General features: G+C 42.0%; 1 protein-coding gene across 1 annotated transcript in view; it reads left to right on the top strand.

Moving 5' to 3' along the window:
- Nucleotides 1–696: 696 nt before the first annotated feature.
- Rs1 (Dead-box helicase Rs1) overlaps nucleotides 697–16930 on the top strand; it is a 28811-nt gene continuing 12577 nt past the window's right edge. Inside the window, exons 1-6 of the mRNA XM_076190726.1 lie at nucleotides 697–719; nucleotides 956–1064; nucleotides 5464–5652; nucleotides 5798–5993; nucleotides 12232–12407; nucleotides 12536–12754. Of these exons, the coding sequence (XP_076046841.1) occupies nucleotides 963–1064; nucleotides 5464–5652; nucleotides 5798–5993; nucleotides 12232–12407; nucleotides 12536–12754 (882 nt within the window). The 5' untranslated portion in view covers nucleotides 697–719; nucleotides 956–962. The remainder of the gene's footprint in view (nucleotides 720–955; nucleotides 1065–5463; nucleotides 5653–5797; nucleotides 5994–12231; nucleotides 12408–12535; nucleotides 12755–16930) is intronic.

Genomic DNA, 16930 nt, shown 5'->3' with positions numbered 1-16930 from the left:
TAGATTGATATATAATAGTTTAGAGCTCTGACAACTTTAACTGAATACTTTTGAGTGTCCGAGCAGACTGAACTTGACTTAGATGTTGGCTAGGAAGAAAGCTCTTAATGATATAAGCTCCTCCTACAACTAATTTTGATTTGCTAAAAATCTCTCTGTATGGGAGAAATGGCCAATGGGGACACGTGAGAAACATACGCCTCTTCTAAGTTCCCGCCTTCCGTAAACAAGGCTCGCTCAGTTTATACGGGGGTCAGAGGTCAGAGGTCACGAATCCATTACAGAAAGGACGACCTCACGAGACAGAAAGTGTTATGGGCTGATAAGGTACCCAGCGCGCGACGCGATGACGAAAACTAGTATCACTAGTATCACTAGGTACCCAGCGCGCGACGCGATGACGAAAACTAGTATCACTAGTATCACTGTCTAGTGGTGATGATGCCGTTTAATCACGACCATTCATTATTTATTAAATACCATTAAGGCTTTCAACACGAAATGCTACAAAGACATATACACATTGACCTTACCAGGAAGATATTTTTAACATTTAATACATTGTGAGTGATGGATGCCACATGTAGAAAATATAAATGTATGTTACCTACGTGAGTTTTTCTAATTCATACGTCATTATCATGTAGCTCACTACGCCAACGAAACATATGGTTACCTGTTTTGTTTATGTGAGTAGCACACGCGGAAGGACTTGTCAAGTGAATACATTATTATATGTTGTGATTTGTTTATTAACGTTGGTGTTAAGCTGTTAATATATGCATAGATTTGGGTATTGTTTGTGGATATAGTGTGTGGTAGAGCAGTGAAAGCCGAGAATTCAAAGATCTGAAAAATTGCTACCAGAAAGGATTCGGAATGATTACTAAAATAAAAGTTCTGGAGGCAGTAGATTGAGATACGTGAATTAAGCCTTGTATTTCTTTTAATCCAGTTGAATCATGACTCAAAAACGGAAGGTAGAGGACCTTGACCCAGGAACAATCCACAGTGATGATGACATTGAAAACTTCTCAGATTCTGATTCAGAGAGTGAAGATGAGGTAACTACTAACTGATTTCCATTTTTTTTTTATTATAATTTACATTTTTCTATTATCTAGGTTTAAATTGGTTCTGGATACAATTTTTTCATATTTTTCATGTACATTTAACCAATGATGAAAAGGAGGAAAGGGTGGGGATGAAAGTGGAATGAATGGGAGTAGGTACCTTTGATTTGGCTACTTCCCTGATAAGATTAAGCGGGAAAAAGTTCTTGGTGTATAGATAGATTTAACCTAAGATGGGAATTATCGTTTGGCATTGACCTGGACAAAATCTTTTTAATGGGGAGTTCATTAACCATAAAGAGCAGTGGGGGTATTGACAGGTACTTATTATATTTTTATATGATGGTTCTGTAAAATGGATTTTACAGAAAATAATTTTCCTGACACCCATCTTCAGAACTTGTGTGGAGGTGTAGCCCATAAGGGTTATTACTTGGTCTCTAGAGGATGATGTTTTCTTTAGTTGGAACAAAATTGTCGTTGCATTGTTTACAATAAAGTCCTCACCCTTCATAGGGATCCAGTAGCCCTCAGGGTGGCTATAGCCTCTGGTTCAACCCATAAGTGACTCAATGTAACGTAACGTGCTTTCTGTCTTCTATATTTTGTATCCCTCAACCCCACACTCAACATGCTGGCAGGTGACCTGAATTCATATTTCCAAACACAAATGTGGGAAACCATACCGACCTCAAATTGTAATAGTTATTGCTTACACTCCTGCAGCAGCTGGCAATAGTCTTCTGGGTCTCCCATAGATCTCCCTGGGAAGAAACTTTGGACTCTTGTCTGTGTTGTATTGGTGTGTTGTCTGTTTCTATGTCACTGGCTAAAAGTAGTAGAAGAGGAACATTACACAAGAACATAAAGATAAAGGAGACTGCAAGAGACCATAAGGCCTACACTAGGCAGCTCTGTATTCATCACCACCTGTCATCTCCATCCATACAGTTGTCTAATCGTTTTTTTAAAACAACTGATAGTTTCAGTTGTGGTTGTGGTTGTTAGCTCTTCATGTGTAAAAATGTGTAAGAAATGGAAATTGAAGTTCGTAGGGATTTTGGGTCCAATCCAGAGATTGAATGTTGCATCTACTGATTGAGAGGAGGGGGTAGACAGGTTTTTGAAAATTTGCAGCTCTGCTAAATTGCTGGACCACCATATCCAAACGGGTACACTTTTGCTCTAATTTGTACTACATTCAAAGACCTGGGGCCGTATACACAAAACTTTTTTGTTAGCCTTAACAATCTCTGCTAGCTAATAGAAAACCACTAAAAGTTATACACCAATGCTTAACTAACAACTGTTAGCTAGCAAACAGTTGTTTGTCAAGTACCGCTAAACAGCGCTGAAGTTAGCAGCTTATGAACATGTAAATGGACGTATTATCAAAAATTGCACACATAAAACAGTGTTATTAATGCAGTTGTTCAGAATTTATTAATAAAGTATCATGATAGCACATAGATATCGTATGTATGGGTTTTTAGAAGTACTTATTAACCAACGACAGATATTTTTGGACGAAGGCGCATTGTACAGGCGGCCGTGCCACAGACAAATCTTCCGACAGAAGACTCAACAATTATTTCAGAGGACATAGGCATGGCAGAAGAAACACAGAAAAAGAAAAGGAAGCCAAACTGGTCGCAAGAGGAAACACTCCTCTTGATCAACGTGATTATGGAGAAAAAATAATTATAAATGGGCGATTCAAGCCAAGTTTAAACCACAAGGATAAGAGGGAGGCATGACAAAGCACGTTGATGCTATGGTATTGTTTTCTGTTTACATATAAATGTTCATCGACACTTGGAGCCCCAATTCTAATGTTTGTGCCATCTATGGTACCCACAACACCGGGAAACCTACAGTCTTCCATAAACTCTGGTTGTTTTACTTGCACTTCTTTGCGAGTCAATGGGAATTTTACAAACTGAGTTACAATATCTGGTTCTGATAGTGCATCAATTGTTTGAGTAATGACACGGCTGATTGATGCTTGCGAGGTCCCAAATTCGTCACTGCTGCATTTTACCTGTGGCTAAATATCATAGGGTAATTGCCACCTTCGTCTCAGGACTCGGTGGTCGATTCCGTTCTGTTCGGGATTGAAGTTTGTCCCTCACTAAATCAGCCATTTTTATTATACCAGCACGGTTCATTCTGAAGCGTTTGATGAGTTTGTCGTCATTGTACTCGTTAAATATGTCCCGTCGCTGTCGATAAACTCGCAGTCATCTTTTTAGTAGTTGTTGCTCCGCCATCTTCTCTACTAACAGGAACTTGTTAAGAGCTTAATAGTCCTCCTCAGCACTTTTATCTTAACAGTACTTTTAAGGCCCTAACAAGTTTTCTGTATTCACTGTTAGTGCTTAACAGCTAAATGTTAGCCTTAACAGGAATTTGTTACCCTTAACAGCTATTTGTTAGTGCTAACAAGTTTTGTGTATACGGCCCCTGATTACTAAATTTCAGGTTGGAGTCTTCCCAGATTCTCCTTTGCCTTAAATCTTTGGAGGACAAAAATGCAGAGAGAGGATTCCTAGTCCCCTTACTCCATTCCTTTCAGTGATCCTTTACAATGTGCATAGGAACATGGTGGTGGCATTCCCCACTTACCACAGGGGTATTGGAAAAAAAAAGTGGAGACAGGTGATAGATTGTAGTCATCAGAAAGGAGGGACTGGAATGGTAAAAAAGTGTTTCGTCATTCTTCTATAAGTAGAGGTTTTTCTTTAATAGATGAATGATGGAGAGAGCAAGTGGTTTGAGGTAAAGGTGGGGCTGCATCTGGGATGTGTCATGTTGCCATGGCTGTTCATTGTGTACATGGATGGGATGGTGTGGGAGGTAAATGTGAGGGTAATGGGTAGGGGATTGGAGATGGTTAAAGAAAATGGGGAAAAGTGGGAGATGACCCAGTTGTTGTTTGCTGATGACACTGCACTTGTGGGAGGGTCAGGGGGGGGATTAAGGGAGTTAGTGATGGAGTTTAGGAAGATATGTGATAGAAAGTTCAAGATAGATGTGGGTGAAAGCGAGGTGATGAGATGTACAAGGGGAGAGGATGGCAGCAAGTTCAAAGTAAGTCTTAAAGGAGAGAGGTTGGAGGAAGTGGATAGGTTTAGGTATTTGGGGTCTTATGTGGTAGGAAATGGAGAAGTCATGGTGGAGGTAAATTGTAGACTGAAATAAGCAAGTAAGTGCCTTGGGAGATTATAAAATGTAATGACAAATAGGCATTTGGGAATGGATGAAAAGAAGAGATTATATGAAGGCATGATTGTGCCAGTGTCACTGTATGGGGCAGAGACTTAGAATTTAAGAGAAGCAGAGAGGAAAAGTTTAAATATGTTTGAGATGAAATGTCTGAGAAGTATGGTAGTAGTTACAGGGTTGGATAGAGTGAGAAATGAGGAGAGCAGGGGTAGAACAAGAGGTGGCAGATATGGTTGGTGAAAGAGTGTTGGGATGGTTTGGACACATGGAAAGAATGACTAAAGAAAGATTAGTAAAAGAGGTGTGGAAGGCAGAGGCAGATGGAGTGAACTTGAGGGGATGACCAAGGATGAGAGGGATGGATGGGGTGAAAGAGGCATTCAGCAAGAGGGCAATGTCTGTTGAACCAAGAAGGGAGATGGGTGAGTGGAGAATGACTGTGTATAGATGATACTGTGATGCAAAGAAGGGATTGATTAGGGAGTGGTTGTGTTGATGATATTTTGATGCAGCCTAAAGGGATTTCTCTCTTTTTTTTCTGCATGAGGAGATGGGGAGGTTTTTTTTTCTGCATGAGGAGATAGGGAGGGATTGCTAATTTAGTGAAGCAGTTGTTTTGGATGTGCTGTGTCTTGCTGTATTACATCTGACCCAGGGCAGTGGGTAGGATAGGGGGTGACCTGTCATCCATGAGGTGCTAAGATGAGAGGGAGGAAAGGGTGGTAGTTGGGAGTGCAATGGGTGGGAGTGGGTATGTGGCTTTTGACTCAGCTACCTTCTTTGCAAAGGGGAGAAAGCCCTTGGTATGTGTGTATATATATATATATATATATATATATATATATATATATATATATATATATATATATATATATATATATATGTATATATATGTATATGTATATATATGTATATATATGTATATATATATATAAATATATATATATATGTATATATATGTATATATATATATGTATATATATACATACAGATGAAAGATATATGACTGGTACATAGAGGTGTCTTGAAAAGTCTTTAAAGTATTGACTACATATAGTTATGTAGTCACTACCCCTAGTATAGGATATGAAACCTGCATACAAGTAAATGTTATTGTATGCATCAGCATTTATTTATGAATGCCCTATCCTTCCTTCTTTTCTAGTCACGCCCAAAACCTCTAAAGAGCAAGTATGGCAGTGAGTTTTGTGCAGACTTCAAATTTGTTGACTCAACAAAAGAATATCAACGAGACACATGGGATGATGTTTTCAAGTATATTAAACCAAAGAGAACTGTCAACACAGATGCCAAAATTGCTAAGGTTCGGGCAGAAGAGAAGGAAAAAGTAAAGGTAAGAGTTTCTTATGTAGTAAAGATGTTAATTTGGTTTCATTTAGAACATCAATATCTTAAAGGAGCTATTGATAAGTATAATGTACTGGATTTAATGTTTGATTTATCTCTTAAACACTAAATATTTTTTCCTGTTTTGTCAGCTACAAAAGCTTAAAAACAATGAAAATAGTACAACAGAAGAAATTCCCATCAAAAAAGAGGTAGAAAGTAATGATGAAGAGGAAGACAGTGATGATGATGAAGATGAAGAGGTAAAACCAACAATTGTTGAAGATGATGAAGGTTTACTTGATGATTCTGATGATGAAATCATACCTGAAGATGAGATGAAACCAGGTATGTCTTTTGAATATTTTATACTTAGCCTTCTTTATGTTGGCCTTTTGATATATAATACACACACATGCATGCACACACACACATACCAAAACAAAAACAGGAAAAGGTGTACATCAAGTGCTAGTACAACAAAAAATGTCGTGAGGAAAAAGATAGAAGAGTCAAAGATTGGAGAAGATGGAAAAAATGGGTAAGTGGCAAATATATATCAAACTAAGAAATGAGTGTGTAGAAATATGCTGGGAAAAAAAAGAAACTATGAAAAAGACATAATAGACAAATGTAAGGATCACCTAAATTATTCTACAGATATGTAAATGGTAAATTAAAAGATAAACAGGAAATAGTGAAACTACATCAAGGGAATGCGAAATGTATAGATGTAGAAATGGCTAAAATTATGGACAAACATTTAAATCTGTATTCACAAGTGAAAATACACACAAATGGGATGAAGGAAAGGGAGAAAGATCCCCCCCTCCCCATGAAAGAAATAATTGTGACACAAAAAGAAATAAGGGACTAATTAATAAACCTTAATGTCAGAAAATCACATGACCCAGATGGAATTGCAAATTGGATACTAAAAGAATGTATTGATGAACGAATGATGAACTAAGATAATAGATTGCTCACTCAAAGAAGGAAAAGTACTGCAAGACTGGAAAAATGCCAATAATGCGCCAATATATAAAGAGGGAGATAAGGAAGACCCAACAAAATATAGACTGGTCTCCTTTATAAGCACAATAGCTAAAATATGTGAAAAAGTCGTTAAAAGTAGATGGACTAAACATTGGGAAGAAAACAAAATAGTCGGAGAAACCTACAATTTACTAAGATCAATAAAGGTGGCTTTTAATTACTTGGATGAAGTTGTACAGCCACGACAAGTCATGTGGCAGGGAACGTGACTGATGTCCACGACCTGACGCTTCTCTGCCAGCGCAACCCTGCTTGACCCGACCTAACCCAGTGCAATTACCTAATTACGCACCACGGGTAACTTGCCCACGCAGTATATATATCGGCTTCCGCTGCATGTGAAATCAGTTCACTCGTACCTAACAATAAAGGAGACGAACTCACCAAAACCTCTTTCTTTTCACCAATAGTAGCATCGCTACACTGGTGACCATTCGGAGTGACAGTGGACCCATCTACCTTCACCACCCCCTTCGGGACATACACCTTTAATTATGCCTGCTTCAGCTTGCAAAACTCAGGTGCGACCTTCCAGCGCCTAATGGACAGCATCCTTGGTGACCTCGACTTCTGCTACGTCGACGATATTCTGGTCTTCTCCAACTCGCCTGACCAGCACCTCCAACACCTGCGGACCATCCTCGAGCGTCTCCAGGACAACGGCCTCATTGTCCGCTTTGACAAATGCAGCTTCGGAAAAAAGTCTGTCCCATTTTTGAGACACCTCATCTCTCCTGACGGCGTTCGTCCCCTGCAGGATAAAGTCGCCTCAGTCGACAAATTTCCCAAACCTACTACCATCAAAGCCTTGCAGGAATTTATTGGGATGGTCAACTTCTATCACCGTTTCCTCCCTAACATCACTCAAATGCTGCACCCACTTTATAATGCCCTTCACGGAAAACCGAAGGACCTCCTGTGGAACCCTGCCATGGAAGCTGCCTTCGTCAACGCCAAAAAAAAAGCCCTTGTCCGTGCCACCACTCTCTCCTTCCCTGCACCAGGTGCCCAGCTACAACTGTCAACGGACGCCAGCAATGTCACCATAGGGGGTGTGCTCAAACAAACCCTCAGTGGCAGACCTACACCCCTCGGTTTCTTCAGCAGGAAACTCTCCAAGGCCGAGCTCAACTACAGCACCTTCGACAGAGAGCTCCTCGCCATCCACCATGCCGTCCGCCACTTTCGCCATTTCCTCGAGGGCTCCTCATTTATCATCAACTTCTGGTGCATGCCTTCACAAAACAACAGGACGCTTGGTCTGCCAGACAGCGCCGCCACCTCTCCGCCATCGCCGAGTTCAATTGCACCATCAGGCACGTCCCCGGTACAAACAACCTCGTCGCAGACGCCCTCTCCCGAATAGCCATCGACGCAGTTCAACTCGGCCTCGACTATGCAGCTATTGCCAGAGAGCAAAGTGAGGATCCTGAAACACTTGCCTACAGGACATCCATCACATCCCTTAAGTGGCAAGACGTCCCTTTTCATGACAACCACACCATCCTCTGCGACATCAGTACCGGCTGCCCACGACCCCTCATCCCAGCTGCCTTCCGACGTCAAGTGTTCAATTTAATATACGGCCTGTCTCACCCTTCAGGGCGCGTCACTGCGAAGCTCCTGAAGCAGAAATTCATCTGGCACAGCATCTCCAAGGATGCAAAGGAGTGGGCCAGATCCTGCATTGCCTTGCCAGCAAAGCAAAATTCATCGCCACACTGAATCAGCCATCGGATCATTCCATCAGCCCCGACGACGCTTCGCACACAATCATGTTGACGTCGTCGGCCCACTCCCCCTGTCGGAAGGCCATCACCGCCATCGATAGATCGACCTGCTGGTTGGAGGTCATCCCCATGAAGGATAGTACCGCCTCATCCTGCACTACAGCATTTCTCAGTGGATGGATAGCCAGATTTGGCCTCCCGGAACACGTCACTTCCGACCGAGGAACTTGCTTCACGTCGCGGCTGTGGCACTCTCGCTGAACTCCTGGGTACTACAGTCCACCACACTACCTCCTACAACCCCGCAGCCAACGGCATGGTCGAGCGAACCCACTGCTCACTCACAGCATCTCTTATGGCACGCTGCAACAATGGCTCCTGGCTACCCCAGCTACCATGGATACTCCTTGGCCTTCGGACAGCCATCAAGGACGACCTCAACGTGTCTCCAGCAGAGATGGTCTTCGGCCAAACCCTCGTCGTGCCCACATAATTCTTCCCTCCACAGGAGTTTCCCGAGAGCCTGCAACAGCTTCGACACACTGTCGGCAAATTTGCCCCATGTGTGCCGACACATCACCGGGAGGTGAAGGAATACCTCCCAAAACACCTCCACACCTCGATGCACGTTTTCCTGAGGACGGACGCTCACACCCCACCACTCACCCGTCCCTACACTGGCCCCCATCTTGTCCTTGAGCATAAAGACAAGACCTTCCGCATCTCCATCTCCGGCAGGTCAGAATGGGTTTCCATCGACCGCCTAAAACCGGCACACCTCGACACTCCACCCACCAAATTCTCACGTGCAGGACGCCCCATTAAGCCAAGGCAAATTTAAGAGGGGCGTATTGTACAGCCGCGACAAGTCACGTGGCAGGGAACGTGACTGATGTCCAGGACCTGACGCTTCTCTGCCAGCGTGACCCTGCTTGACCCAACCTAACCCAGTGCAATGACTTAATTACGCACCACGGGTAACTTGCCCACACAGTATATATATCGGCTTCTGCCGCATGTAAAATCAGTTCACTCGTACCTTATAATAAAGGAGACGAACTCACCAAAACTTTTTTCTCTTCACCAATAGTAGCATCGCTACAAAGTAATGGTAAAAAAAATTATTAGTCATACCTATAAGACCAAGATTGGAGTACACTATGGACACCCAGCACAAAAAAGAATTTTCATGAAAGTAGCAGTTGCCGACAAGACTGACGAGTTAAACACCATATGAGGATGGAGCCTTTATTTGTATGACGTTTCGCTTATCACAGCTTTTTCAAGTAATAAGCAAAATGTCGTACAAATAAAGGCTCCGTCCTCATATGGTGTTTAACTCGTCAGTCTTGTCGGCAACTGCTACTTTCATGAAAATTTTCACAACACCGAGGACAGAATGGAACTTTTATACGGTCGCTATGCACGTGCTTTGAGAAAGGCTTATAGCTTGTGGAAAAGGTGGAACTTCCTTCATGACTGCATTGAGGAAATGGTCGCCCCCCAGGTCTACGCCGCAACAACTTCTCCAATTTGACCACCCCTTTCCTGTACTTGAAAAAGCTGTAATAAGCGAAACGTCTTACAAATAAAGGCTCCGTCCTCATATGGTGTTTAAATTGTCACAAAAAAGAATATAAAGAAATTAGAAAGAATCCAAAGAGCAACGATAAAGATGGCCCCAACACTTTCAAAATTGACATACAATCAAAGATTGTCTAAACTGGAACTACCAACCCTGGAACAAAGAAGAGAAAGAAATCTATTGGCCATTTACAGAATCGTGAAAGGCATGGAAGTCCTTCACAGAGAAGACTTATTAAAGTGGGATAAAAGCAAAACAAGAGAACATGAAAAGAAACTCAAAAAGGATAGTTATAGGAGAGATCTGAAAAAAAAAATTCCCACACAGAGTGGTGGATGTCTGGAACAAATTGGATGAAGCAATAGTGTGTGTAAAAATCATACAAGATTTTAAGAACAAACTAGATGCTAAGAGATACAAAGACTGGTTACTATGAGCATAGCTCCCCTTCCCGTATAACACAACTTGGTAAATACACACACACACACTTGCAGGCAGGGCAATGGGTGAGATGCAGGAATACCCCATCATCCAGGAAGAGTCAAGTTGAGAGGGAGGGGGGGTGAATGGGTGGGAGTGGAATCATGCCTTTTGACTTTGGCTACCTCTCTTGTGAGGGGGGGGGGGAAAGCCCTTGGTATATGTGTGTGTGTGTATATATATAAATATATATATATTTATTTATTTATTTATTCTTTGTATAATTCTTATGTACTTAACTACTTATTCTTTAGTAAATATCAAGATGGAAGGCAGAAAGAATCATGTTCCTATTGCCAATTTCCAAAACCCACCAGCCCCACCTTTATCTGGAGGTACAACCTCAAGGGGCTGACACCTGTTCTCTGGACAGAGTCAAAATTTTCTCAGTTAACATGTGTTTCCTCTACCTTTTCACATAAGGAGAGCTAACACTTGGCAACTGCTTTCCTCCTTTACTTTCAGCTGGCGATATATAAGTAAGGTGGATCCTTTGCATCAGCCATGATATGCTACACTATAAAATTTCAGGATTACCCCATTGCTGATTAAAAAATTCTCAGAATTGAATAAAATTGTATGGCATTAGTCAGAACAAAAGAGTATTGGGATGGTATGGGCATATGGAAAGAATAAGGGGAGATAGACTAGGATAGGAAAGAATAAGAGAAGGTAGATAAGGATAGGAAAGAATAAGTGAAGATAGACAAGGATAAAGAGTGTGGAAAACAAGTGTATGGTGGGAACTCAAGAATACCAAGAAATTGGTGGAAGGAGGCATTGGATGCAAAAGGAATGCCTGTTAAGGAAGGTCAAGTGCAGTAGGTAAGAGATAATGGAGAGTGGTTGTAAATGGATGAGAAAGTGCTGCTGCTTTAAGGAATTTCTTCTTAACTGCCCTGCATAATTCTTGGGTGGATGAAGGAATAGGGGGGGTTCCCCATGGAATGAAGTGGTAGGGGTACACCATCTTTGGCTGTCAAGCCCTGCTGAGGGGGTACTGTGCCTTGCTGCATTGTCTCTGAATAGGGATGACCCTTCATCCATGAGGATTTGAGATACAAGGGAGAATGAATGGATGTTTGATGGTTGTAGTATTCAGCAATCAGAATTTGAGGCCTGTCCAGGGTTGGAAAAAATTCAGCATTGCTACGCTGCAAGCTGGCACTCCAACTCTGGTGGATAAGGAGTTGGGGCATGTGTATGTGTGTGTATAAGGTCACAGCATTACCAGCATTAGGCCATGCATGAGCTCTGAGCTCTCAACTGGGAGGGAAATAGCTGTTGCTTACGAGTCCAACATATTATCCAATATTGGGGCATTGCACATTACAGAACCTATTCAGCACCTTCCTGCTATATGTATTTTTGACCCTGGCACTAAATGCTTTTTTTGTTTGGGTAAAGACAAATCCTGCCTTGCCTGTGTGGCACAAGTGAATACAGCCCTAGTGCCACTGGTAAGGTTCCCTGCAAAGGAATGTTGGGGTGGGGTGGGGGACCTGTTCACAGCATAGTGACAGGATACAATCAGTTGAATGCTTATCTTTTTTCATATTCTCATTACTTACTTTTTCTACTCACTGTGGTCATTTTTGATTCATGAAAATTTTCTATTTCATTAATTGATGATTTTGCAGTTTTCTAGCACCTTATTCCTTGTCTTTCCCAAACATATTAGAGCTGCCTCTGTACTTTCACCTCTTTTCAATAATGTGTTTACTTGTTTACTCAGATCAAGTGGTTGTTAGGGATGCAGAAGTGAAGAGGAAAGAAAGAGAGAAAATGCGGAAAAAGAAGAAAAAAGGTCAGAATGATAATGCAGAAAACGAAGAATTTTTTGAAGATGCTCTTCCACTTGAGTCTAATGTGACTTTCCAGGAGATGAACTTTTCTCGCCCAATACTGAAAGTAGGATATTACACAAAGGTTGTTTGGTTTGAGAGAAAACTACATTATGGCATAAATAAGTTGTTTTTATTAAAGGAGAATTTATATGTTGTTTTTGCTAAGTTGTTCTGTTAAATGCTTCTTTTCAGGCTATAGATAGCATGGGATACATGCACCCAACTCCTATTCAGGGATCCACTATACCAGTTGCCTTACTTGGACGAGATGTGTGTGGGTGTGCTGCCACAGGAACAGGCAAGACAGCTGCATACATGTTACCTATCCTTGAACGACTGTTATTTAAACCTAAAGAAGATATTGTTACTCGAGTGCTTGTCCTTGTACCAACTAGGGAGCTTGGTGTCCAGGTATTTTATCTAATTTCTTGTAAGTTAATTATAATTACTATATGACTATGTGTGGTAGAAATCACTTCATTTTGTTTTACTAATAGTGATAGGACTTTATCATGCTTTTATGTTCTTGTAAATCAGTAGCCAACATAACATTCAAATTTTTTACTGCCATCAACAGACTTCCTCCTATCCATTATATTTGCACCATCTCTTATAACACCTCTATGTTAACCTAACCATATGCTTTCTCCAAATCCATAAAAGAAAATATCCTAGGGTCTCTTCCATCTTGTAAGGGAGGTAGCCAACCAAGGCAAGCACCCACTCCTGCCCATTTCAAAACCCATCCTCCACCCATTGTTTACCTCACAACTTAGGTCCTCATGGATGATGGGTCATCCCTGTCTCCTGCTCATTCATCTGGTTAGAAGCAATGTAGCAAGACACATCACATCCACAGCAGGGCTGCTTCATTTACACTGCAACTTTCCCTCTTTGTCCCCACATGCAGAAAATAGAGAAGATGGAGAGAAATCCCTTTGGGCTGTGTGAAATTATACACAACCATTCTCCACTCAAACTATTCCCTTCCCTCTCTCTTCCCTTTCACCCTATCCATCTGTCTCATTTTATGTTGTCCCCTCAAGTTCAGTCCATCCACCTCTTCTTTCCACACTCTTTTTTTCAATCATTCTTTCAGTTTGCCCAAACCATTCCAATAATCTTTCATCAGCACTATCTACCTGCTCCCTTTGTACCCCTGCACTTTTCCCCCACCTCCTCATTTCTCACTCCATCCAACCTTGTAACTCCTACCATACTTCTCAGACACTTCATCTCAAACACATTTAATCTTCTCCATATTGCCTCTTTAACCATTTCAATATGAGTCAACTACTACCATGCACATTAGGCTACCTGATGTACAATGATTCGATGGTGCATCACAATGCATGCAATAGAAAATATTAAGTTACAGCTCTAATATTTATTCTCTTTTACCTTGAATGCTGGTAACCACAGAAAATACTATCAAAATGTTCACAGAAAACAGGGGTCACTCAGTTACAACTACAAAATAAATATAGTCAGGATGCCGATGCTGGCATCCTCATAAACCCATTTGTGCCTCATGATGCTGACATTGGTGTCATCATATGTTAAGGATTAGATTCTAAGTCTACACCCCATACAGTGTTGTAGGCATTATCAATCCTTTATATAATCTCTTTCCATCCATTCCCAAATGCCTTTTTCTCGTGACACTTTTTAATCCCTCAAGGCATTTACTTGTTTCTTTCGATCTACAAAGTACCTCCACACCCCACTCCTCCATTTCCTGCTGCATGTGACCCCAAATACTTAAAAACCATCCATTTTCCCAAGACTCTGTATTCTAAGGCTTTCTTCCACCTCACTGCCATCCTCTCTGCCTGTACATCTAATCACTTTACTTTTACCCACATTAGCTTACAGCTTTCACCTATCACATACCTTCCCAAGCTCTGTCGCTAACTGCCTTAGGCCCTGCTCTGACCCTGCCACAAATGCAGTATCGTCTACAAACAATTAGCTTACTTCCCACTTCACTCCATTATCTGTAACCATCTTCAATGCTAGGGTAGGAAATGATCCAATTGATGGAGTGGTTGGGAAATGTGGAGTTCCAGGAAAGAATCATAGTGGAGAGTTGATGTTCGAAATGTGTCTAGAAAGAGAGTTGATGATAGCAAATACAGTGTTTCGGAAGAAAGTCAAGCATAAGTACACATGGGAGAGGGTGGTGGAGGGAAGGGTGGTAGATAGAGCATTAATGGACTATGTAGTGGTAAATAGGATTATGATAGGAAGAGTTAAGGATGTACATGTGCTAAAGGGAGAGGGTGGGGAAATATCAGATCATTTTTTGGTGGAAGGTAAGTTGAGAGTGGAGGATAGATGGAGGAAGAGGAAAGGGACAAAAGGTAGGGAGGTGCTTAGAGTGAACTCTTTAAATGAAAAGGAAAAGGAGAAGGAGTACAAGAAGAAGCTGAAGGAGGAGTGGGAGGGAGTGAAGGATAGAGTAGAGGTAGGTGTGGAGGAGGAATGGGGATGGTTCAAGGAGGGAGTCACAAAGTGTGCAAGGATGGTGTGTGGAACAATAAGGACAGGAGGAAATAGAAGGAAGGGTAGTGAATGGTGGGATGAGGAAACAAAAAATGTTGTAGAAGAGAAGAAGCGAGCTTTCACAGATTGGTTACAAAATAGGACGAGGGAGTCATATGAGAGGTACAAAGAAAAGAAAAGAGAAGTAAAGCAAAAGGTAAAGGAGGCAAAGAGGAGAGCAGATGTGAAATGGGGTAAGAGTATGACAGAAAATTTTGAAAGTAATAAAAAGATGTTTTGGAAAGAAATTAAGAGAGGAAGAGGAGGCAAATCAAGTAGAGAAGAAAAGGTAAAAGGTGCAGATGGAGCGATGATAATGGAAGAGAAGGCAGTAAGGGGAAGATGGGCAGAATATTTTAGGGAGTTGCTAAATGTGAAGGAGGATAGGGAGGGAAAGATAGCTGCAGTGGGAAATGCTAAGAAAATGACCATGATGAGTGAGGAGAATGGAGGAGAAATAAGGAAGGATGAGGTGAAGGCAGTTGTTAAGATGATGAAAGCAGGTAAGGCACCTGGTCTGGATGGATGTCATGCAGAATGTCTAAAAAAAAGGAGGTACAGTGATGGTGGACTGGCTGGTGAGGTTATTTAATGTTTGCTGGAGAGAGGGTAGAGTGCCAGAGGACTGGAGGAGTGCCTGTATAGTTCCACTTTACAAGGGAAAAGGGGACAAGTGCGAATGTAGTAGTTTCAGAGGGATTAGCTTGTTAAGTGTAGTTGGGAAGGCTTATGGGAGGATCTTGATTGAGAGGATTAGGAGAGGAACAGAGGGAGTAATTGATGAGGAACAGTGTGGATTTAGGATGGGTAGAGGTTGTGTAGATCAGATTTTTGTGGTAAGACAGATATGTGAGAAAGCTATAGGAAAGGGGAAGGATGTTTTTTGGGCCTTTATGGACCTGGAAAAGGCTAATGACAGGATAGACAGTAAGGCACTGTGGGAGGTTATGCAGATATACGGGATAGGAGGAAAGCTTCTGGGAGCTGTCAAGAGTTTTTATGAGAGTAGTAGAGCTTGTGTCAGGATTAGAAATGGAGAGAGTGAGTGGTTCGAGGTAAAGGTGGGACTTCGTCAAGGATGCGTTACGTCGCCCTGGCTGTTCCACTTATACATGGATGGGGTAGTGCGAGAGGTGAATGCAAGGGTAGTGGGTCAGGGATTGGAGATGATTAATGAAAATGGAGAAAAGTGGGAGGTGAGGTAGCTTTTGTTTGCGGACGACACTGTGCTTGTGGCAGGATTGGAGGAGGGATTGAGGAAATTGGTGACAGAGTTTGGAAGAGTGTGTGATAGAAGAAAGCTGAAGATAAATGTGGGTAAAAGTAAGGTGATGAGATGTACAAGGGATGAAAGTGGCAGTAGTCTGGAAGTGAGCATTAAGGGAGAGCGACTGGAGGAAGTGGATAGTTTTAGATACTTGGGTGCAAATGTGGCAGGAAAAGGTGGAGTGAAGGTGGAGGTAGAATGTAGATTGAGAGAAGCGAGTAAATGCCTTGGTGGATTAAAAAGTGTAATGAGAAATAGACATTTGGGAATGGATGCTAAGAGGAGACTATATGAAGGAGTGATTGTGCCAACAGCACTGTATGGGGCAGAAACATGGAACATAAGAGAGGAAGAGAGAAGGAGTTTGAATGTGTTTGAGATGAGGTTCTGAGAAGTATGATGGTGGTTACAAGGCTAGATAGAGTGAGAAATGAGGAGGTGAGGAGGAGAACAGGGGTGGAAAATGGGTTGGGAGATAGGGTTGATGAAAGAGTATTAGGATGGTTTGGATACATGGAAAGAATGGGTGAAGAAAGATTAGTAAAAGAGGTATGGAAGGCAGATGTGGAGGGAGTGAACATGAAGGGGCGTCCTAGGATGAGGTGGATGGATGGGGTGAAGGGGGCTTTGGGGAAGAGGGGAATGTCTGTTGAGGAAGGATGGGAGAGGACAGAAGACAGGGGTGAATGGAGAATGGTTGTATATGGATGATGATGTGATGCATGAGGTGGAATGGGCGGGGGGATGGGGGGGTGAGGTAGTATGTGTGAGCATAT

The sequence above is a fragment of the Oratosquilla oratoria genome, chromosome 9, assembly GCF_046742065.1.
Source record: "Oratosquilla oratoria isolate Oo_2021 chromosome 9, ASM4674206v1, whole genome shotgun sequence".
Classification (NCBI taxonomy): Eukaryota; Metazoa; Arthropoda; class Malacostraca; order Stomatopoda; family Squillidae; genus Oratosquilla; species Oratosquilla oratoria.
Note: the sequence above shows the minus strand (reverse complement) of the source record. Positions and strands in the feature narration are given on the sequence as shown.